This window comes from Eretmochelys imbricata, chromosome 12 (assembly GCF_965152235.1).
Source record: "Eretmochelys imbricata isolate rEreImb1 chromosome 12, rEreImb1.hap1, whole genome shotgun sequence".
Lineage (NCBI taxonomy): Eukaryota > Metazoa > Chordata > Testudines > Cheloniidae > Eretmochelys > Eretmochelys imbricata.
The window spans coordinates 40,230,238-40,252,740 of NC_135583.1; the positions used below are offsets into that span (position 1 = coordinate 40,230,238).

A 22,503-nucleotide genomic window follows, 5' to 3' on the forward strand; every position below is an offset into this window, starting at 1 on the left:
GTATGCTAGGCACTGTACAAACAGAGAACAAAAGGATGGTCCCTGGCCCCCCACGAGCTTGCAATCTGAGTATAAGACAAGAAACAGCAGATGGAGACAGAGTGATGGGGTAGTACAAGGAAACAGTAAGACAGTAGGTCAGCATGATATGCCTTGGTCTCAGCACACCAGCATCCTAACCAATGTCAAATTTTTTGGAGGCATCCTGGAAAAGGAGAGTTTGAAGGAGAATGAGTTAGTTTTGCAGATGTTTTCAGGGAGCTCCTCCCAAGCATGAGGGACAGCATCAGCGAAAGCACAAAGGTGTTTGTTTTAAAATGTATCAAGTGGGAGATGGAGAATGATATGGACCAATTGGATGCTTGAGTCGACATCTTAATAGTGAATAAGAGAGGACTGGTCAGGTGGAGTGGGTGTTGAAAGTGAAGACCGGTAGCTTACGTTTAATGCAAAGAGAAGGGGGAGCCAGTGGAGGGATGCAAAAGGGAGTGGGGGTGGTGATGTGGTCAAAGTGAGAGGCTAGGAGACTGAATTTGGCAGCAGCATTCTGAATGGATACAAGTGGGATAAGATTGCATTTGTAAGGCCAGAGAGAAGGATGTTTCAGTAACAGAGATGTGAACCTGGATGAGAGTTTTACATGAGTGCAAAGTAGTACTCTTAGGAAGGAAAAATCAAAAGCACAACTACGAAATGGGGAATAACTAGCTAGGTGTTAGTACTGCTGAAAAGAATCGGGATTTTAGTGGCTCACAAATTGACTATTAGTCAACAGTGCAATGCAGATCTAAAAAGGCTAATATAATTCGGGGATGTATTGAAGGAAGTGTCATATGTAAGACACAGGAAGTAATTGTCCTGCTCTATTTGACACAGGTGAGGCCTCAACTGGAGTGTCCAATTCTGGACTTCATACTTTAGGAAAGATGTGGTTAGATTGGAGAGAGTCTAGGCATGTTTAATTTTGAGAAAAGAAGACTGAGGAAGGGACCTAAATAAGTCTTCAAATATGTTAGAGGACAATAATCGGTTGTTCGCTCCTGAAGATAGGACAAGAAGTAATGGCTTTAGTCTGCAGCAAAGGAGATTTAGGTTAGATATTAGGAAAATCTTTCTAGCTCTTAAGAGTAGTTAAGCTCTGGAACAGGCTTCCAAGGGAGGTTGTGGAATCCCCATCGTTGGAAGTTTTTAACAGCACAAACTCCTGTCAGGGATGATCTGGGTTTACTTGGTCCTTCCTCAGTGCAGAGACCAGGATTAGATGACCTCTTAGGTCCCTTCGGGCCCTACATTTCTGATGCTGTGTTTCTATAGGACAGGCTGTATCTCAGAGATCATATGCAGAGAGCATCTGCAAGATTTAGACATAATTTGGACGTGAGGACCTAAGGGATCTGAGTTGGATACCCAGGTTATGCTCCCGAGTGACAGGCAGGATGGTGTATTGTCCATAGTGATTGAGGAAAGGGGGATTAGGAGCTCCGTTTTAGCTATGTTGATCTTGAGCTGACACTAGACATTGATAAGTAGGTGTCAGAGACAGGCCAAGATAGTTTGGAGTAGAGGTAAATCTGTGAGTCATAGAATAGCTTATATTTGTGTTTGTGCCTGAGATTACCCAGAGATAAGGTATAGAGGAAGAAGGAGAAGGGGACCAAGGACAGAGCCCCATGGAACCCCCCAAAAAGCTGGAGGGGGGTGAGGCAAATCCTTCGAAGGAGATAGTGAAGGTGTGGTTAAGCCCAGCTAAACTGGGTGAATGTAAGTTTGTGTCTTGTTAATTTCACTGTGCAATTCAGAGAATGATGGTGGTGTTCCTCATGCATACAGGCGACCTTGCTCTCCGTCAGATCTGTGACAATGTTCTTCAAGTTCTGGTCATGCAGCAAGGGAAGAATAGAGCACTGAACAAGGATGCGTGGTATAGTATTTACAAGTTGTTCAAATTGCCTGGCAATATTCATAAATTTAACTCTTTCTCAGAACAGATAAGCAGTTTGAATAGTGAATTTTCTGAGCACAAACAACTAAACAGCAGACAAGGAAGCACAATCCCCCCGAATCTTCTGCAATGTCTGAATAGATGAGACCTTTAAGGCCAAGATCCTGTCTGCATTACGACAGGTTTCAGAGTAGCAGCCGTGTTAGTCTGTATCTGCAAAAAGAACAAGAGTACTTGTGGCACCTTCGAGACTAACAAATTTATTAGAGCATAAGCTTTTGTGGGCTACAGCCCACTTCATCGGATGCATAGAATGGAACATATAGTAAGAAGATATACATACAGAGAAGGTGGAAGTTGCCATACAAACTGTAAGAGGCTAATTAATTAAGATGAGCTATTATCAGCAGGAGAAAAAAACTTTTGTAGTGATAATCAAGGTGGCCCATTTAGACAGTTGACAAGAAGGTGTGAGGATACTTAACATGGGGAAATAGATTCAATATGTGTAATGACCCAGACGCTCCCAGTCTCTATTCAAACCCAACTTAATGGTGTCTAGTTTGCATATTAATTCAAGCTCAACAGTTTCTTGTTGGAGTCTGTTTTTGAAGCTTTTCTGTTGCAAAATTGCCATCCTTAAATCTTTTACTGAGTGGCCAGAGAGGTTGAAGTGTTCTCCTACCGGTTTTTGAATGTTATGATTCCTGATGTCAGCTTTGTGTCCATTGATTCTTTTGCGTAGAGACTGTCTGGTTTGGCCAATGTACATGGCAGAGGGGCATTGCTGGCACATGAACACTTTTCAGAAGCAGTTATTTGCCCTGAGTCCTTGGCCAAAATCTCTCTCTTCCCAGCTCTTGTGTTGTGAGCCAGTTGCTGGCCTGACAGCTGCTCTGCACCCTGCACAGTGGCTGTATTTCAGTGAAGCTATATGTGTAAGGCTGAGGTACTTGGTTACAGTAGTGGTGGAGGAAGCAGGGGACTTGTTAAATCAACCAAATCCTCTTCACCATTTCCTTGAAATGGTTTGTCTCACGAGTACTGCAAACAAGAAGGTTTTTCAAGCTGGTTCCCAGCACTAGCTTTAATTCGCAGTCACGGACTCTTAGGTGTTACTTTTATAGACTGTTCATTGTGACTGATGCTTGCATGCTGAGGCCAAAGCATGTTAATAGCCAGGTGACATCATGCTGGGAGGATTAGTATAGATTCAAGGCTGCTGATCTAGATTTCCTGGAGCTGTAAGTTTCCCACCCACTGGGACCCAGACTGAAAGCGAGTGTGACAGAGGCTGATGCAAGGAGGGTGCAGTCAGTGGTTTTTGTTTTTATGTTTGTTCTAATAGTTCAACCTATTTTAAGACTGAGTCTTCCCAGCTGCAAAGCAGATGATGCGCTGTACATTCTAATCCTGCCCTGTGAATAAAGCTTGTTAGCCCCCAGGTGACTGCCAGTCTCTCTGCTTATTTATCACGCTCTAAAGTGCAGTGTAATACATTACCAAAGAACAATCGTGCTTCATCCTTTTCAGGAGCTTATTTAGAAGGCATCCTTTGGGGGGGGAAGAACTGATGTTCACTGTAGAACAAGCCGCTTTTTTCTATAGGGCCATTCCACTGACTTACCTGTAACCTTAAACTCTCCACTGAGCTATAGTATATTGACACATTTGGCAGCTTCGCTGTTGGAATTGTGGAATGCTCACTCATCCCTTCCCCTGGAAGCTTGCTGCATGCCTTGCAGCTCCGAGGGCTCTTGATGTCTGCTGTTGTGAGACAAGTGTATTAGAGTGACCCATGTCCATAGCCATCTGAGCACCTGATGGAATATAATAAGCAGCATGGCTTGATGCCTCAATGTGGCACTTCTGCTCTCCCCTAAGCTAAACAAGCAACTGCCCCTTCGTACCTTATTCCTGCCTTGGGCATCATGCCTTCCATGAGGCCCCCAACACGTGAAACCCTGTCTGCCAGGCTCCCTTCCCACAAGCCCCTCTTTAAAACACACAAGCATCACAGGTTTGTTAGCCCTATAACTCCCTTTTATCCTTATCAGCCTGGAAACAAAACCCCGTGTAAATCATGGCACCCAGGAGCTGTGTGCACTGAACATCGCTGCTCAGTCCCTTTTTTGTTGCATTCTGTCCCTCATCTGTATGTTGTTTGTTTGGGTTATAAGCTCTTCGGGCTTGGACTCTCTTTATACTGGTGTATCGCACACCTGGGATGCCTTTGTTTACCAAGGGGTGCAAGGAAAGACCAAAATCCATAACCCGCTTCTGATCCCACACACAACTTCTATTCCCCCCTTCACACATTACTAAAAAGAAGTAAATGTCTTCAGTCTCGCCTGCCGCAAAGGATGCCACAGATGTACTGTGGCTGAATGTTGTAAAGCTGTGGATGGGATTCTCCACTTCCCATCGCGCCTCAAGCAACATTAAGCCTGCATTGTACGTTATGATACAGAAATCCTTCCCCTTCATGTCTGCTCTCGTTTTGCTGCAGGGATGGGAACCACAGATCATGTCATAGTGTTGGCTTCCACCAACCGTGCTGACATCTTGGATAATGCTCTGATGAGACCCGGGAGGCTTGACAGACACATTTTTATTGATCTTCCCACGCTCCAGGTATGTATCCCCTCCCACCATCTGTGTGTGTGAGAATCTGGTGTCACAAAGCTTCACTTTTTGGTCAGTATCTGTTCTGGCAAAGTCCAAGTTTGGCAGTAGTGGGAACGGCAATCCTGTGTTGCCCATCTTACGGAGACTCCATGGTATTAGCTCCTCCCTTTGCTTAAATCTGGCCTTGCCTGAGAACTTTGCTTTGGAGTTCTCCTTTTGTCATGGAGACAGCAATTTCATGCGTATCTGTATCCTCTCTCCATGAAACTAGGAGCTGCCTAAACTGGTTCTGTAGCCAATACTGCCTGTCTGGGCGGAGCCCAGGTTAGTAATGCACCTTCACCATTCATTCCTCTCTGCTACCTGCACTCCTTAATTTGTGTTGGGGCTTGCCAGGGCTGAGCCCAGCACCTCTAGGCTTGGCAGTTCATAGCCCGGCACCTCTGGGCTTGCCGCATCAGTTATGAAAGTAAAAAAAAAAAAAAAAATTGCTTGAGCCCGAGCTCCTCTTTCATTATAAATTAAGCACTACTTACCTCACTCTGTCTTGCTTGTGTTTGGATACCCACTCTCTTCCTTGCAGCCTGCTTGGCATGCGTATCCTCCTGAACCAGGAGCACTTTCAGAGCCATTTAACAGTGGGAGTCCAACATGTTTGCTAGGATGGGACTTGTAGCAGAGTCTGGACACAGACTCTGAAAGCAGCAAGGAAGACTCACTCTTCCAGCAGATTGTCTCCTCCTTCCATCTGCGGCTTTACTGTCATCCACAGATTTTTCATTTAAAATACCTTAAATGCCTGATACAATCTGGCACCGGAAATATGAACTGTGCAGCTGCCCCGAAAGAGGAGGGGGAAAACCCCTGGCAACGGAACCTGTTGTTTTAATCAGGACCTCCTGGACCAGCTGAATGAGTCACTCTTTGGCCCCTTGCCAGCTCTCATCTAGCCCCCCCAACTCAATCTAAGAAATGGCCATATGTCGCACAGTGAGTAGGAGACGTCTTCACAGTGGCAGGGGAGGGAGCAGGCTCTTGGGCTGTGAGCTCCTGATTCCTTTGCTTTAAGTGCTGTGCTGTTAAAGAAATGTTCAAAGATCAATGAGGGTGAAAGTCAGGAGGGGGGCGAGTTCCCCTTGGAGAGAGGAGCCGGTGACTCATTGTAAGCCTCCCTGTGTCTGTCCTGAATTTGAAAGCTCCCTCTGTGTCACTGGAGAAATCAGAACGGTAAATACTTTGAGGCTCAAAGCAGGGCATCTCGGCCCTCTTGTGGTTGTGTCCTCTTCACAGCTTTCAGAATGTACTAGTCACTTGTGCTTCTTCCCTCCAGCTTCCCAGTGACGGAGCTTGCTGCCATGTGTGATGGGGGGACATTTATTCCCCCAATCTCACCTCCAGGTGACAGCGGTGCCAGGTTGCTGGGCTGGGGCGCAAACCCCTCCATGCAAACGCTCTTCCTTTTTATTACAGGAGAGAAGAGAGATCTTCGAACAGCACCTGAAGAGTCTGAAGCTGACCCAGGCTGGCAGCTTCTATTCCCAGCGCCTGGCTGAGCTCACCCCAGGATTCAGTGGTATGAGCCATGCTTGTTCCTTAGGCGGGGGTTGAGACTTGTAAGGGTTTCCTTGTTTGTGAACTCAAGGGTTGGTTGTTTTAGCCGCACCTTTCTTTACAATGTGTGTTGGTCTGAATGGTTTTATTTCCTCTCTGCTCCCTCTCTTGTTGAAATGGCCAGAACCTGCACAGACTCTCTTGGATACAAATGTGTGTGTGGATGAGCGACTGCTTGTGGATGTTTTTCAGTCTCTGAACGTTTTGGGCATCTAGCTGTTTGTTTTCTATTTCGGTGGTGGGGTGGAGGGGAGCCGTTACGGCACTCATGATCCAGATTCCCATGGGAAAGAGCTGCTGCTTTTGCCTCTTCCTGGTTGCTATTGAGAATGAGATGCTGTCCCTCAGTGCATTAAGCTGAGGAAATCAGAGCGTAGATCAATAAACACTTTAACAAAAAAATAATTCACTGCTGGGTAGAAATGAGTAGAGGTTACTTTGTAGAGCAGAGAGGCTACTTCGTAAAATCAAGCCACTCTCCACATTCCCACACCCTGGAACTTTTAGGGATAGCTGACTGGAACACAGCTTCTGACCACGGGCTCCAAGGCTTCTGTCTGCATGTAGTTCCTGGAATACCCTTGCTGGGTTGCCCCTCTAACAGGCCCCAACACACTGCTTCTGTTGTGACTTCTTGCAGCAGCTCTCGCCCCCCGCCCCCAATCACTCATGCACACAAACTCAGAACAGATGTTTTCTCTCCTGTGGAGAGGTTTGTGCAGTTGCTGTAAGAACAACGCTGTGGCCCAAGCCAGACCAACTACCCACACTGCACCGCTCCCCTATTGCTGAGAGCCAGCGTGGGCTTTCACCCTGCTGACTGATAGCTGAGCTCTGTCCTGTGCGGCAGCCCAGTGCTGATTGCCAAGAAGCCAACCATATTATTTAAATCAAACATAAGCAACACAAACAAAGTTTGTGCTCTCTTCCAAGGAACAAAGGGAGCTGGTGATGCAGGTGTATTTCATTTCCATAGAGTCTCCACCAGGTTTGTGCCTGCCTTTTCTGTCCTCCTGTGCTCTTTGTCCCTCATTACAAAAAAAACTTGATTTGTTAACTCTTATCTGTAGGCGCTGACATAGCAAACATCTGTAATGAGGCTGCTCTCCATGCTGCCAGGGAGGGCTATAAATCCATTGATACTTTCAACTTGGAGTATGCTGTAGAGAGAGTCATTGCAGGTAAGAAGCCCTGACCTTTTCTCATACTTTCTAATGCCTCCATGGTGCTTGTCATGCCTTTTGGAATATGGTTCTTTAGTGGGCAGAGTTCTAGCAAGACATGGTTCTGATCATGCTCTCCCCTTAGTACAGGTAGGGCTTTGGGAATCCTGCAGTTGCAGAATTGTGTTTGAGAGTCTAAGCATTCTTTTTAGAAGATGTGTTTAGCCCTTATGGTGCAGAGAACTTTCCAAACCTGAGCCCAAACTTAGTTCTCTTCTGAGTCTATAGACAACCTGAACTAGTAGGTGCAATCTGCTCCTATCACAATAGGGTAACTCTGAAACCTAAGAAGGACAATTCACATGTTTGTTCTTCAATTCTTTACATTTCTAAAATGTAGCTTTCGGTGTCCATCCAGCACTCTGGGCACCTATGGCATAAATGTAAATAGCAAAACCATGCTAAAGAGATGCCCCCTCCTCAACAGCCATAGAGAAAAGTGAAAAGAGGAGCTTTGCAGTATGCCTGCCAGGTTAACAAATCCAGGTTCTGGTGGACCAAGTTGGGGTGAGCTCTAAAACTGAGGAGCCCTTGCAGAGAACATCCTGCCAGCAACTCCATGTTGTTTGTGTTGGGGGAGCTCCAGCTTGAGCACTTATCCCACAATCCCAAGCCAGCTGCCATGTTTTCCCAGGTGCCAAAGTCACAACTGTCCCCCAATGAGCTGATTAAATTTCAGGCTCTTCTCCCTTAACCAGAAACTCCGACAATGCAAATTATGAACTGTTAATGTAACAATCTGCAGCACACTGAAAACTTGTGAGCAGAGTATGTTTAATATCAAAATAAGCCAGGGACTACACTGTACCAATGGTAGTATTCTTTTTTAATTCTGTAAAAACCTCTTTGAATTTACCTGAAACTGCCAAAGAATTTTGAGTCTGCTGCACTAGAATGCTGCAGAATTTCGGTCCATTCCGCTGCAGAGCACACAAGGTCTTGATTATGAGAATGCAAATGTTTGGCTACTTACATAGTACAATGCCACTATATGAAGTGTGATACTGGACACATACAAGAGGCTGCATGCTTGTCTAGTGAGGTACTCTGTCAGATGGTTATGGCCCATGGGCCAGAACATTTGTGTTGGGTGAGCTGTTTCCTTATTTGGAGTTTTAGTCTTGTTTTATTATAAGGTGCTTAAATGCCCATGAATAGGTGCTTTCTAAACATCTTAAATAAGAATTGCAGGAGACAATTTACAATTTCCCCTACCTTAAAAGCGCAATTCCCCCTGAGCATTCTGGGTAATTCTGTGCACACTTGCACAAAGCCAGACACCTGGCTGCTTAGCAGCACCAAGTGTGGCCAGTGAAGGGACTTCTGAGTTGCTCTGCAAAGGCATAAACCAACAAAAGCTAATGTTTGTTCCAGCTTCTCCTATGGTGGAGCTGCTGCCTCAGTTGGAGAAAATGCCAGTCTCCTTGAGGAAGGGACTTTGTTGGGTTTTCCACTGGTGGTCACGCTTGCCTTCCCCAGTCGCACCTAAAATGTTGCATTTTGATTTTTTAACTAAGGTCTGTGATGCAAGTCTGGGGTCACAAGGTTTTTTGAATCAATGAACAAAGTGAGTTTATTAACCAGCGGGACTGTAGCTCTTCGGGTTAGGGGAGTCTGGAGCTTTCGTGCTGCCGCCAGGCACAAAAATACTTAATGGTGCTGCTGCTGTCTTAACCGTCCACACACCACAAAGTCATTACTAGGCCTCCCTGAAAGTGAAGGAGACAGATGCCCGGTTTTTACCGTAAGTGTCTTTGCGTTAGGAAGAGTGGTGTTAAATCAAGGGAAGAGACTTAGCTGGTGCTGAAAGCCCCGTCAGCCTTAAACCCTGCTGTAACGAGGGAGAAGGGGTAAAGGTGCTTCTCAAATGCTAATTGCTGCCAAGGCTTCAAGCCTTGGAATGGGACCAGTCTGTAAGTCTTGTCTCCTGGGAATGAGGGAGACCGTGTTGAGAAGATGGAGCCGTGTCTAACAGGCTCCTTGTGAAGGATGCCAGCAGAGAGAGCGGCTGTGCCTCTGGTGGAGCCTGATGGCACCCTTGGCTGCCTGTGGAACCCACTAGCGCTGCGCTGGAGCAGCAGCCTCGGCACAGTCTGCTCCTAAACAGAGTAAAACAAGCTCTCCGGGGACTCTCCTAGGCCAGGCTGGCTTTATTCAAGGGAAAAAGCAATTGTGCAGGAACATTCCGTGCTGTTGCAAAGAGTTTCATACAGTCTCCCTCCCTGGTGGGTTGACAAGGAAATGCTTCTAGAATTTAATAATAATAATAATAATAACCCAACCTGCGTTTAAGGGACTGACCTTATTCTGATTAAAATTAAGGCCATTCTGATTTGAAGCTGCTGTTCCATCCCCATCATGCCTTGTGAGGCATAGCTCTTGCTGGGATCCCTGGGCAGTGATTGTACAAAACATACGTGAATGTCATTTGCAATTTCTTTGTTGAATAAGGCTCTTGGCTTTCTATTAGCATTATATTTTAAACAGTGTTTTTTCCAAGGTATCATGCAAAATCAGTGCACTGCTGATATTCTCCACTGAGCCCATTCTGCCCCCTACAGATCCTGGCACCATGCAGAAACTTCTGCTTTAAAATACTGGCACCTTGCACAGTACATGGAGTTGAGTTCTTGATGTGTATTGTACTCTGCAGTTAGCATATTTTCTGCACATATGCTACGCATTTGATTTCCATTCAGCATCTCTTCCAAATACTAATTGGGCTTTTTCCAATTTATCGTTCATTGGCATGGAAAATGGACATTAAAAAATTACTTTTTTCCTTTTTTAGGAGAAGAGAGAACACTGTGAGTTCATCTTAATTTGCTAATTCCAAAAGCTTGTCCCCAGACTGTAAGAACTTAGACTGTTCCATGAATAACCAGCATGGAAAACCTCCCTAGATTTGTACTAAGCCTTCATGTGCAACCTTGAGCTTGCACTATTTCATTGTTCCTAATAGACTGAATCCTCGGACGGGGACCTGCTTCTGTTGCAGATGTTTATAATATAAACATCTTGCATTTCTATGATGTCTCCTATCTAAGGAGCTCAAGGGCCTTACAGCCAAACTAAACCTCGGAACACCTCTGCCAGCTCAGTGGGTATCTTCATCTTGTAGATGTGGAACTGAGACACAGAAAAGTGAGTTGGCCAAGGTTACAGAGAGTCTGTGGCACAACTGGTCCCAGATCTGAATCCTAGGCCTGTGCTTTAGTCATTAGACAGGCGGAGATAATCTATTAAAATATCTTAACTCAGCCCTTTGAAAAGAGAGAATAAGAGATCTCAGCTGAAAATGTCTCATGCTTCAGTTCAGTGCAGAATAAAACAGCCTACACTTCAGGCTGAATTCTTCCGAATTCAGGTTTGTAATAGACACAGTCATGTGGTTAACTAGTAAGGTGATAGAGGGCACCTCTTTAACAACACATAATTGAAGCGGTGTTGCTTTTTCCATCTGGACGGGGTGGCAGGGCAGGCAAGAGTAATGAGCTCGCTAACTGTTACACTGCACACTTGGCTGGCTTGTACAGTGAGTTGGAAAAGAGAGTGAACTCTGAGCTGGTGACAGGCGTAAGCCAAGAACACATTTTCCCAACTGAAGCTCTGTCCCCGTGTCTCCAGGCACTGCCAAAAAGAGTAAGATCCTGTCGCAGGAGGAGCGAAGGGTAGTGGCATTTCATGAGTCAGGCCATGCACTGGTTGGCTGGCTGCTGGAACACACAGAGGCTGTGATGAAGGTAACCTAACTGTCTGCTGTGAATTAATAACAAAGCTCAACGCAGGGGTGGGGAGAGGGTCCTTTTGGATTCCAGTCTAATGTATACTGATCATAATGCAACAACTTGTGCTAAAATCTGCTGCATCATCCCTCACGTCTTCTGAACTTGGTTACAGTAACACAGCCAAGTACACAATTAGGAAATCCATTATCAGAGTCCATTAATAATGGTGATGCACTGCACTTTGTGCTGTTAATCTTAGTAATCATCTTCAGCCATCATTTTACGTTTAAAAGCTAAACTGGCTGTGCTCGGAGACCACAGTGTTCCCTGTGCACACTTAAAGGGACTAAAATCTACCTACAATTGCTCCTTGATTCGTATGCCCCTCCCACACAAAGCATGGCCTGCGTGTGCATGCACAGTCTTCCTCTCACGGAGATAGCTGGCCAGCACATTAGAAAACTATTGGTTGGGTCATCACGTGTGACTCGGGTTTGAAGGGATGCTTTCTGAGACTGGTAGGCTGGTGAGTTGGCCTGCCTCAGGGGGCACTCCATAGGAAAGGGTTTCCTTTCAGACCTGTGGGGCTGTATTCTCCAATGTGTTTCCCCCACCCCAAAAAAAGACCGAACGTTGGAATAAAATCTCTTAACAGTATCAGAGACTTGTTCGTGTTACACTAGAACTAAACCCTTTTGTGTAGTGTTGCTTTGCACTGTTAGATGATTACTGCACTCCCAACATTTAAATGATCTTATAAATGATGCCTGTTTAATATAGAGCCAATTTCTGCTTGCCTTACTAACTCTGGTAATCCCATTAACTTCTGCAGAACATGCTCACAAGTGTGAAGTGAGTTGAGTTTGGTTGATGGTCTCTAAAAGCACTTTGGCATCTTGGGGGTTCACTGGCTAGTTGACTACTACCCTAGAGTGACTTCCATGTCTCATTCCTCCCTGCCTCTCTCCGTAATGTCAGGAAGCACAATCATGAAGCCAGATCTTTCAGTGGGGGGACGCTGTCAAGTGACATTGTCACTTTTTGGCCTCCTGTGCCTGTAATCTCAAGAAGCTGTGGCAGTGCTGAGGTTCCCTCACACAAGTGCACCCCATGGCCTCTCACAAACCCAAGGTTAAATAGAGAATCTGAATATCTTCCTCTCCTCTCCCTGCTTGGATTCTATTTTGTAGCCCCTGTTCTCTGAAATTGGCAGAGGCTGTTTGTGTGTTTCAGGTTTCCATAGCCCCTCGAACAAATGCTGCCCTGGGATTTACTCAGATCCTCCCAAAAGACCAGTACCTCTTCACCAAGGAGCAGCTGTTTGAGAGAATGTGCATGGCGTTGGGAGGGAGAGTGTCTGAAGCCATCACCTTTAACAAAGTCACGACGGGTGAGGAGCCAGAACCTTGCACGGGTTGGGCCAGATGAGGTGCCAGGTTAACAGGGCCCTTCTTTTACATAGAAGGGAGATAGCTGTCCACCTCCTTGGCTTTCAGAGCATGTTGGCATATAAGGAGCTGTTCTGTAGAGACACTCCTGTACAGCACTGTAAATCCTCAACTGCCTGTCCTAGTAACACCAGCTGGAGGAAGTCAGGGTGGGGAGAAAGAGGATTTACTTCCAATGTCATTGTCTTTAGGTATAACATGTGGGAGAGTAGCATTAATAATTGAAATCCAAGTGAAGGGTGCCATTTTCAGACGTGTTCAGCATTGGCCTAACTCTGTTCACATTAAAGCCAACAGTGAAACTTCTGTATAAGAACGGCCATACTGGGTCAGACCAAAGGTCCATCCAGCCCAGTGTCCTGTCTTCCGATCGTGACCAATGCTAGGTGCCCCAGAGGGAATGAACAGAACAGGCAGTCATCAGGGGAAGGATCACTTGATGATTGCCTGTTCCATCACCCATTCCCAGCTTCTGGCAAATTGACGCGGATGGGAGCAGAGCTAGGCCATCACTGAGCAGTCTCGAAATTCCCACCTTGAAGCGTTATGCTATGTGCCAAAGAACTTCAGTGTTCTCTCTCTAGTCTCTGAAGTAGTTTACAGGGTGTTTAGAAAGCTTGACCCTGGGTCTGTGCTTACCTGTTTGTGATCTGAGCAGCAGACGTATCTGCAGACTGGGGAGTGGGGTGAAATGTTGAATGAGTTTTTTGATCAGGGTTTGTCCTCATCAGTGTGTAGGTCTCTTCCTAACTGACATGCCAGCCTGCTGTCTTAGACTTGCTCCTAGAGGCTCTGGTGAAATACTGTCTTTTCAAACTCTGAAGGTGAGGTGAGGGGAGATTGTGCATTGTAGGAGCTGTCAGTAGAATGTGTGACAGTTTCCCCTGGCTTAGTTAGTAAAGTCAATGGTTGGGGTGGGCTGTCCAACTACACAGATCCTTGCAGGTCTGAACACCTGACTTGCAGAGGGGGTGGTGTGCTAGAGGTGCACCAATTGCTATGCTGGTCAGCTCTGTGATCCCATGCTGTCTTCCTGTCTTACTCAGGAGCAGAGGATGACCTGAGGAAAGTGACCAAGATGGCCTATTCGATGGTGAAGCAGTATGGAATGGTGCCCAGCATTGGGCATCTTTCTTTCCCAGAGATGGAGAGCATGCCCGGGATAGGTCGGCGCCCCTTCAGCCAGGGGCTTCAGCAAATGATGGACCATGTAAGTCTCTTTGTCCTGGCAGCTTCCCTTTTGTTCTTTGCTTCTCTCACTTCATTTAAAAATCCGAATTGCAGATAAAACCTGCCGCCCAATATTTTGTGCTCCTGGCCACTTAGAAGGAAACGCCTCAAAACCTGCGCTGGTTTGTTCCGTGCCACCTTGTTAGGAACATTCGCTGAGTTCCAACAGGCAGAATCCTGTGCAGCTACAGCGTCTGCACCGCTGCTGCTTTAAACCAGTTAGTTGCTATGAAATAGGTTGCAACGTATAAAACCTTAATCTATGCAGAGAGCTGCAGTCATGATTTCAACTTGACCGGAGTCTTATGAGATGGGGCAGAGTGGGGGACAGAGTGATGAGGTGTGACTATAACTTCTTTGAGGGTGGAGTGGGAAACAAAATAAGGATGAGGTGATTGTGGGATTGAGAGTAGATGCCTGGATTGGGAAAGTTGCTGTGATTATCTGAGCTTATCCACCCCTTCACTTTCATGCTACTCCTGAGGGCATGCTGTGCCAAAAACTTAACAATTCTTTGCACAATATTTTAAAATTCTGCAAATTTTATTTGTCAAATAAATTTGGAGACTCCAGGATGACATTGGGGAGCACAGGCCACTGGCTGCACAGAGGTGGGAGATCAGTGTGCAGCTCATCCCCAGGACACAGACTCAGTGGTGAGGCTGCACCCAACCCTGACACAGCACAAGGACCGGGCCTGCCCCAGAAACATCCCAGGGCCCTGCCCCTTCATGCCAGGTGCACCAGATGTGGGAAAGTAGGATCAGCAATGCAGGATCCAAGTTTGGAGGGGCTTGGTGTGGGGGGATCCAGATGTGGGTTGAGAGAGCACTGTGTGGGGCAATCTGGGTGCAGGCTGCTCAGTGGGGGATCCAGGTGCTGGAGGGATTTGGATGCAGAGGGGCTTGTTGGGGGGTTCTGGATGCAATGGTAATGGGACTCTGCAGGGGGTCCAGGTGAAGGTAGTTGGGGCTCAGTGGGGTGTGTGTGTGTCTGGGTTTGGGAGGGATAGAGCTTGGCAGTGCGGTCTGGGTATGAGGGGCTCAGTGAGGGGTTCCAGATGCTGGGGAAGTGGGACTCAGTGGGTGGGGATCCATGGGCAACTGGTTGGTGCTCAGTAGGTGGGGACCAAGGTGTGGGTGACTTGTCAGGGTGGTCCAGGTGCAGGGCGAGTGGGGCTTGTCGGGGGGGAGGGTTCTGGGTGCTGTGGGGGACTCAGTGGGGAGGTCTGGATGCATGGGGCTTGGGCAGATGGAGGAGTAGCTCCCTGTACAGGGATCCTTTCCCCTGTAGCTGAGGAGCGTTGAGTGCAGGAAGTGGGGGAATAGGGGAGTTTACAGAGCTTCCTGCACCTGGGGGAGAAATCTGGGGGTGGGTCTGACACAGCCCTGGATGCCGTGCAGAGGAAGAGGAAGTCACATCCTCCTCAGTCCAGCCAGGAGTAGCAGCTGAGCCCAGCACAGGGTAGGAACCACTAGCTGGGTCTTCCCCAGTCTCCTCTCCTCCTCCTCCTCCCCCTCCCCCCCGCCCCGTGATTTACCTCTCTGCCAGCTGCCCTGGGCACCGAAAACATACTGTTGGGGAGGGTCATATGGCTGCTCTTTTGGCTTCCCTTTGCTTTCCCATCAGAAAGTTATCTTTCTGTGGGGAAGCAAAGAAATCTGTGGGGGACATAAATTCTGCGCATGCGCAGTGACGTATAACTCCCCCAGGAGTAACAATGTGCAATAAACAATACTGTGTGGTGTCTGGATCACAAGAAGATACGTAGCCTAAAAATCTCAAAAATAGAATTTTTGTTTCTTTGGTTTCTAGATCTCTTGGACACCCTGGAGGAGGGAGAGAGCAGGTGTTTGTATTAGGGCTGGTTGAAAACTTCCCAGTGAAACTGTTTTTAAATAGAACATTGGGTTTTTGACAAAATGAAATGTGTGAGAAGTATCTGCCTTCTCCAGACAGTGTTAACTCATGAGAAACCAAACACTTGAAAACGGAAACATTTTGATTCAGAAATGCTGCCGCGGTGCATTATGGGAATTACAGTTCAGCTGCCTCATGCTCCTATTCTCCTCTATCATCAGGTTTCCTAGCTGGACTACATTACCCATGATGCCCCACAACTGGAGACTCACCTGATGTGCTGTGGCAGCTCATCAAGAGAGTAGACTCGTTTTTGGCAGAAAATCTTTGATTTTTTGGTTTAAAAAAAAGAGAAAACCAAACTCTTCCATAGGGACAGGACTTTCTAACCAGCTCCTGTTTGTAAATCATGTCTCTAGGAACAGCTCATCTTTTATATGAACACAGTGTTCGCTCGTCTTTGTCTGTGCTCCAAGTCTCTCTTCCATTATCATTATCTCTCACTTCTCTTCCCAGGAAGCAAAAGTGCTGGTGGCTCAAGCATATAGGCACACAGAGAAACTCTTACTGGACAACCGGGGCAAACTGCAAACGGTATGGACTTCATTAGTGCTTCTGGCATCATTGCGGCCACCAGGTCCTTGCTTGCTAGAGTCCTAGGGAGTAGTGGTGGTACTTTCAGGAAGCGGTGTTTCTGTGCTTATCTTCCAGCTTTGAGAAGCAGTGTGGGTTCTGGTGCATTTCCAGATTGCAGGAAGATTAGGGAAGCAAAGGAAAGAGACTTTGAGCTGTGTATCTGTGGATTAGGACCTGGCATGCATGTGTGTTTGCAGTGGGAACTTTCTTTAGTGGTGAATGATGTGAGTCCCTAGACATTAACTGGTGGTGTTCAGGGACTCACTGCTTGGCAAGAGGGGTGCTCTCTGTGAAGGGCTTGAGGGGGGCGGTTGAAGGTTAGACTCTGTAGCACAGAACTGCAGTTCCTTTAGGTTACTTCCATGGTGACTTTCTGATCCTGGGATGCCAAATATGGGGCTGCGAGTAATTTACACCACTGCAAGAACAGCTATCGGCCTTGCCAGGAGGAGTCTGCCATGTCAGAAGCAGCATGTCTGACAGACTCAAAAAGCAAAGTGCTGCCTTTACCACCGTGGCTGGGGGCCAATTCACAGGAGATCCACCTGGGGATTGGAGCGGCCCAGTATCTGAGGGGAGGAATAATGGGACTTAGAGCCTCTTGCCTCCGCGTCACCAATGTGAATGAGTTGATAGTCTCAGTTCACATTGTTAAGCTACTGCTGCCAGTGTTACAGGGCTGGCTGCACCTCTGCCCCCTCAGGTATCAGGCCGTGGGCCTTTACCTATCCTAGGATGGAATTTCACAATTCTCCCACTCTTGGACCAGGGCCTGGGCTATTGTACCCTGTGTATCAACTGTGCTCACCCAGTGGCCCAACTGAGTATGGACACCTTTGATTCTTCCTTTAGGGAATCTGTGACCAGTGATATATAATGACCGGCCAGCCTGCTTCAACCACAGTATTGTTTACTTTAACTGTGGGATCAAACCATTTAGAGAAAAAGGACTTGAATACAACTGTCTACACACATATCTGTCTTACCTAACTGCTGATATATTTGTTGGTAATGTGGGCAGTCCTGTCACTTTCAGACACCCCGAGAAATTTGAATGGACCTGGAGAATGAACTTTCCTCCCATGCCTAAAGAGTTTCTGTCCAATGGGCAGTGAGGAAAGCTTGTGTTACTTTTGTCCAGACAGTACCTATCCTTTGGAGGCCTTTAGTTTCATTGACTGTTAACCTGGCACCTTTCACAAGTGTTCACACAGGTGCAAAGTCAACTAAGTTTATGGACTAGAGGGGCAGACCTTTCTACCTCTGCTCCTTGGACCTCATTCAGCTAAAGTGATTCTCCTGGTCACTCCTTCAGGCCAGCAGCTGGAGATCACCTGATTAACTTATACCCCAGTAGCTGTAGGTTGCCGAGCTTAGGGGAACAGAGCATCCAGTCGTAGTCCGCTGTGAGAGTGCCCCTCTCCCCAAAGCTCTCCTGGCTGTTTCTCAGTCTTTGCAGCAGGTGCCAGCAGCTCAAAAAGTCGCATATTGGCCCCCAAAAACTACAGATAGGCCAGATCTACACTAGGTGCTTCTGTTGGTCAGGATGTGAAGCCAGCAGACGCTCCTAGTGTAGACGCAGCTATAGCAGCAGAGCTGCACTTTTACTGATACAGCTTGTAACCAGTACAGAACGAGCTTTGCTGATGTCGCTGTGTCCACACTAGGAGCGCTTTGCCGGTATAACGTACTGGTTTTCTATACCAGTAAAGTATTCCTAGGGCAGACATATAGTATTAGCTGTAAAACCTGTGGATTTGGTAACCCAGGTGTGTTTGTTTCCCTCCGGCACCAGCACATCTTGCTTCGGCTGCATGTTTGTCCAAATATATGCCTTGATGTTGTTTGCTGCTTACAGTCATGGACAAACATCTTCTCTTCCATTTTCGCTGACCTCCTGGGGAGGATGGAGGCATGTTCTGGAGATGCTTTACCACAAGCACGTGCTGCCATGTCAGCATGCTCTTCTTCATGCCTTCCCAGAGCTGCCACTAACTTTTCTGAACTCTCAGTGCATGTACACTCACCTTCTGCCTTGTCTGCTCTTTCTAGCTGGCGAATACCCTCCTGGAGAAGGAAGTGATAAACTATGAGGACATGGAAGCCCTGATTGGGCTCCCTCCTCATGGGCCAAAGAAAATGATCGTTCCTCAGAGCTGGCTTGAAGCAGAGAGAGACAAACAAGACACAGGCGATGAAGAGCCACCCCAGCAACCCCGCACCCGGGAAGAGGAGGAGGAACCCAGTTTGAGACCAGTATGAAACCCATTCCTGATCCGGAATGGGAGAGGAGGGCTTTAAAGGCTTCCTTCTAGCACCATACCTGAGTCTTCCCCTTTCAGCTGCAGGGTCAAAGGCACTGAGAGACCAGAGCAGGGGATCTGTGTGTTGCCGATATCCTGCCCCTAACTTCTGGGTTTCTCAGCTACTGTGCAAGGCAGGCTGTCTTCAGGGAGGGATTCTGCAACTGGTTATCTCCGGGGTTGGGGATTCCTGATGCAAGCACAGATGTAGTTGGTCATGTGAGGCAGAAAGGGGTAATGCATGGGTTCAGAATTAATTTAAATGCTAAAATCTCTTTTGGGCTCAGCGCAGTGTAAACACTCTTAGGAGCTGGATTTCTTGTCAACATTCAACATCTGTGCTGTGATATGGGTGTGCACTGTCATTCCTTCCCGTGCCAGAGCTTTGGAAGTGTCTCTCTGTCCGGCACAATCGTGGAGTCCACTCGGAAGGGCTCAAGGCAGTTTAAGACACAGTAGTTACCACATGACTTGACTGTACCCTTTGATTATCTCTGCTCAGAGTTTAAAAATATACTGACTGAGAGAACAAGGTTCACTGGAGTAAAATGGTCTTTGTGCATTGTTATGTAGAACATATTAATAAAAGCAGGAGGCGGGGGCGTTGTGACATGTACATGTCCTGTTATGACAAGAATACAGTTCTCCAGATTTAGGGGCTTCCTGTGCCGGTTGTTCTCTCTGATAGTTCTGTGCATGTCCCTCTCTCTCTATGGGGATTTTTTGGTTTTGGTTGGTTTAGGGTTATCAGTTTGTGGATTGTTATCAATTTGTGTGCAGGTACCGGCGAACCCCACATGTCTAAAATCCAGTCTAGGATCTACTTCTACATCAGAAGCCCATTTTCCAGATCAGGACTGAACACAAGTGCTGCATTGAGAGGCTGAGTCCAGTTATGCTGTTTCTTTTCTCAATAGCAACTCGAGAAGCACCTTTCAGTAAGGATTCTGGGATGGAAGCCCGTGTGTTTATTTGCATTGATTTCTACAGGGGGCTGTAGACTGAAGTCCTTTGCTTGTGTTCAGCCCTTTAAATCCTCTGCAGAAGAACCTTGTTGGGGCATGATCATTCTCACTCCATAATGAGAGCATCTGAAATATCTGTGCATTGATGTCTGGGGTACTTTGGTGGCTGGCTGTATGGTGTGCCCTTTTCACTTTTATTGAGGATTATTTCCATGGATTATTCCATGAGGATTATTGTCTGTGTCCCTGAAAGGCCCCAGTCCAGGTGCTACCCCACCCCAGTTGCTTCTTTAGGGGACTAAGAGGTCTGAACACAAGTGAAGGACTTCAGTCTACAACCCCCCGTAGAAATCGATGCAAATGAACACGCCTCACATTACCGCCATCAGTCTTCCATTTGCGGAGAGCAAGACAAGACTTTTGAGGCAGCTAATGTTGCGTTGTTCAGATGGAAGGGATGCAGTTATCCAAGGCATTCTTACCCACCATCACTTATCTGATGCAGAGCCTGCTTCTGTCTCAGGACTCCCAACCTCTGCTGGGTTTAGGAGTAAGGCTGGGTCCTGAAAATTGACACCCCCCCACCCCACCCCCATCTCTATAGGCTACTGTAAGGCAGTGCCACTTGCCTGACCCACTGGTTGTACTAGTTTTAATGCCAGCTCTGTGTTGGCACAGCATTCTGTAGTGGTTTTTACTGGTTAATCTTATGGGGAAGGGATGTTTTTCTTCTAGTCTGGGACTTGATATTTCCATTGCTTTTTCCCTTCTTTTCTTTTTAACGTGATGGGCTTCCCCTTTATTCTTTGAACTCTAGAATTTCACCTGCTGTAGAAACACTTCTCAACCTTTTAAAAAACTGTCTCAAATATGTTCTGGGCCTGTTTGTGTGCATACTTGGAATCTGGTAGCACTGCTGTTAATTGTAGTGTGAATACAAATGTAATGCAATTGGTTTGGGACCTTTCTTAATAAACAGCAGGCTCCTGTGTTTACGGTATCCTTACCAGTCTGATCATTTTAAAAGGCCTGCCTGTGCAGCCTGCAGCATCTAGTGGTGCTTTGTCATGCCATATTCTGGCACAGGATTGATTTTTAACTGGTCAGACAATTGGAAGTATCCACATGCAGAAAAGTGGGTTCACAGAGGTTTGTGGAGCAGATGTTGCAGCATGGCTGGGTCACTGGCTGTGAATAGCGAAGCCTGCATTAAAGATTTGTCGTGGTCTGTTCATCATCTGACCACAAAATGGATCAGTCATCAAATGAACTGTAAAGCAGAAGTGATGGGAGACTCCATGAAGTCACTGCTTGTATCAGCTGCCTGCCACTGACTCCCCGAGATGCCCTTGGCTGGGTGGTGGTCCTCTCCGGGCTTAGCTGCTCCTGGGACAACATGGGTCTGACACCCAGTGAGCAGCTCCTGGGGTCCCCGCACTATGGCTGCAGGGGCTTCCTGGGAACTCCTGGAGGAGCTGAGTCTGTGAGCACCTCTCCCCTCCCAGGTGAATCCCAAGGCAGGTCCCATCTCAGCAGTATCCCCTTCCTGGTGGGTGTGTCCAACAGTGTGAGCAAATGGATCACCACGCAGCTTTCACCTCCCTCCACCCCCACATGAGTCCCACAGCAGATCTCTCAGGCTTACTGGAGTGTAGGTGGTGGGCTGAGGAGGTGGATCTGTGGCCATCATGGTGGATTGATTTCAATCAGCAAGCAGAAAATCTAGATTGAAATCTTGTTTTGCCATTGTATTTAGTTCTTTTCCTACAAAGGGTTATTCTTGTTAGTTGAGAACCATTAAAACATGTTGATCTGCAAAAAAGCTAAGAGGTGCTGGGAATCATTAAGAAAGGGATAATCAGATGGAAAATATCATATTGCTGCTATATAAGTCCATGCTTATGCCCACATCTTGAATACTGCGTGCAGATGTGGTTGCCCCATCTTAAAAACGATCTATTGGAATCCGAAAAGGTACAAGAAAGGGCAACAAAAGTTATTGGGGTATGGAACAGCTTCTGTATGAGGAGAGATTAAGAAGACTGGGACTTTTCATCTTGGAAAAGAGATTTCTAAGTGGGGAATATGCTAGAGATCTATAAAATCATGACTGGTGTGGAGAAAGTAAATAAGGAAGTGTTATTTACTCCTCATAACACAAGAACTGGGGGGTCACCAAATGAAATTAATAGGCAGGTTTAAAACAAATAGGAAGTATTTCTTCACAGAACACAGTCAACCTGTGGAACTCCTTGCCAGAGGATGTTGTGAAGGCCAAGACTATAGCAGGGTTAAAAAAAGAACTAGATAAATACATGGAGGATAAGTCCATCAATGGCTATTAGCCAGGATGCACAGGGATTGTGTCCTTAGCCTCTGTTTCCCAGAAGCTGGGAATGGGCGACAGAGAATGGATTACTTGATGATTACCTGTTCTGTTCATTTCCTCTGGGGCACCTAGCATTGTCGGGAGACAGGATACTGGGCTAGATGGACCTTTGGTCTGACCCAATGTGGCTGTTCCTATGTTGTAGCTCAACAAGTGCATCTGCTTCCCTCAAACCTTACTCGGAGAGGGTGCCTTACAAACTTAGTGTCTTGGTTTTGCTCCGCTTTCATGCGTGTTGAAGCCAGCCCCATTTGCCTGTTACCAGGATCCTCTGGAATGCGGGCAGGAACCTGCTCAAGAGCTGCTGTTTCTTGCTCCTACTCCTTGGGGAAGCATCAGGCCTCATCCTAGAGCCTGCACTTGAGTCCGTTCAGGAGCTGACTGATGGTAAGAAATGCCAGTTAAGGTGGACAGCAGGTAGTACATCAGCAGTCTTGTAGGACAGCTCTGTTTATGCTAAGTATAACACCCTGTGGGAGTGTGGCTCAAGGCAGGTGTAGTTTGGTTTTGTTCTAAATGCTGTGAAAGTGGCCATAGCCA

The 22,503-nt window shown here is 46.9% G+C and overlaps 1 protein-coding gene across 2 annotated transcripts in view; it reads left to right on the top strand.

The window, feature by feature from the left end:
- Positions 1 to 20,576, top strand: part of SPG7 (SPG7 matrix AAA peptidase subunit, paraplegin) — a 47,286-nt gene extending 26,710 nt beyond the window's left edge. For both annotated transcript variants that reach the window (XM_077830711.1, XM_077830710.1), the window contains 8 exons: positions 4,452 to 4,576; positions 6,041 to 6,143; positions 7,252 to 7,362; positions 11,032 to 11,147; positions 12,366 to 12,522; positions 13,627 to 13,790; positions 16,187 to 16,264; positions 18,359 to 20,576. In XM_077830711.1, the coding sequence (XP_077686837.1) occupies positions 4,452 to 4,576; positions 6,041 to 6,143; positions 7,252 to 7,362; positions 11,032 to 11,147; positions 12,366 to 12,522; positions 13,627 to 13,790; positions 16,187 to 16,264; positions 18,359 to 18,568 (1,064 nt within the window). In that variant the 3' untranslated portion in view covers positions 18,569 to 20,576. The remainder of the gene's footprint in view (positions 1 to 4,451; positions 4,577 to 6,040; positions 6,144 to 7,251; positions 7,363 to 11,031; positions 11,148 to 12,365; positions 12,523 to 13,626; positions 13,791 to 16,186; positions 16,265 to 18,358) is intronic.
- The last annotated feature ends 1,927 nt before the right edge of the window (positions 20,577 to 22,503 follow it).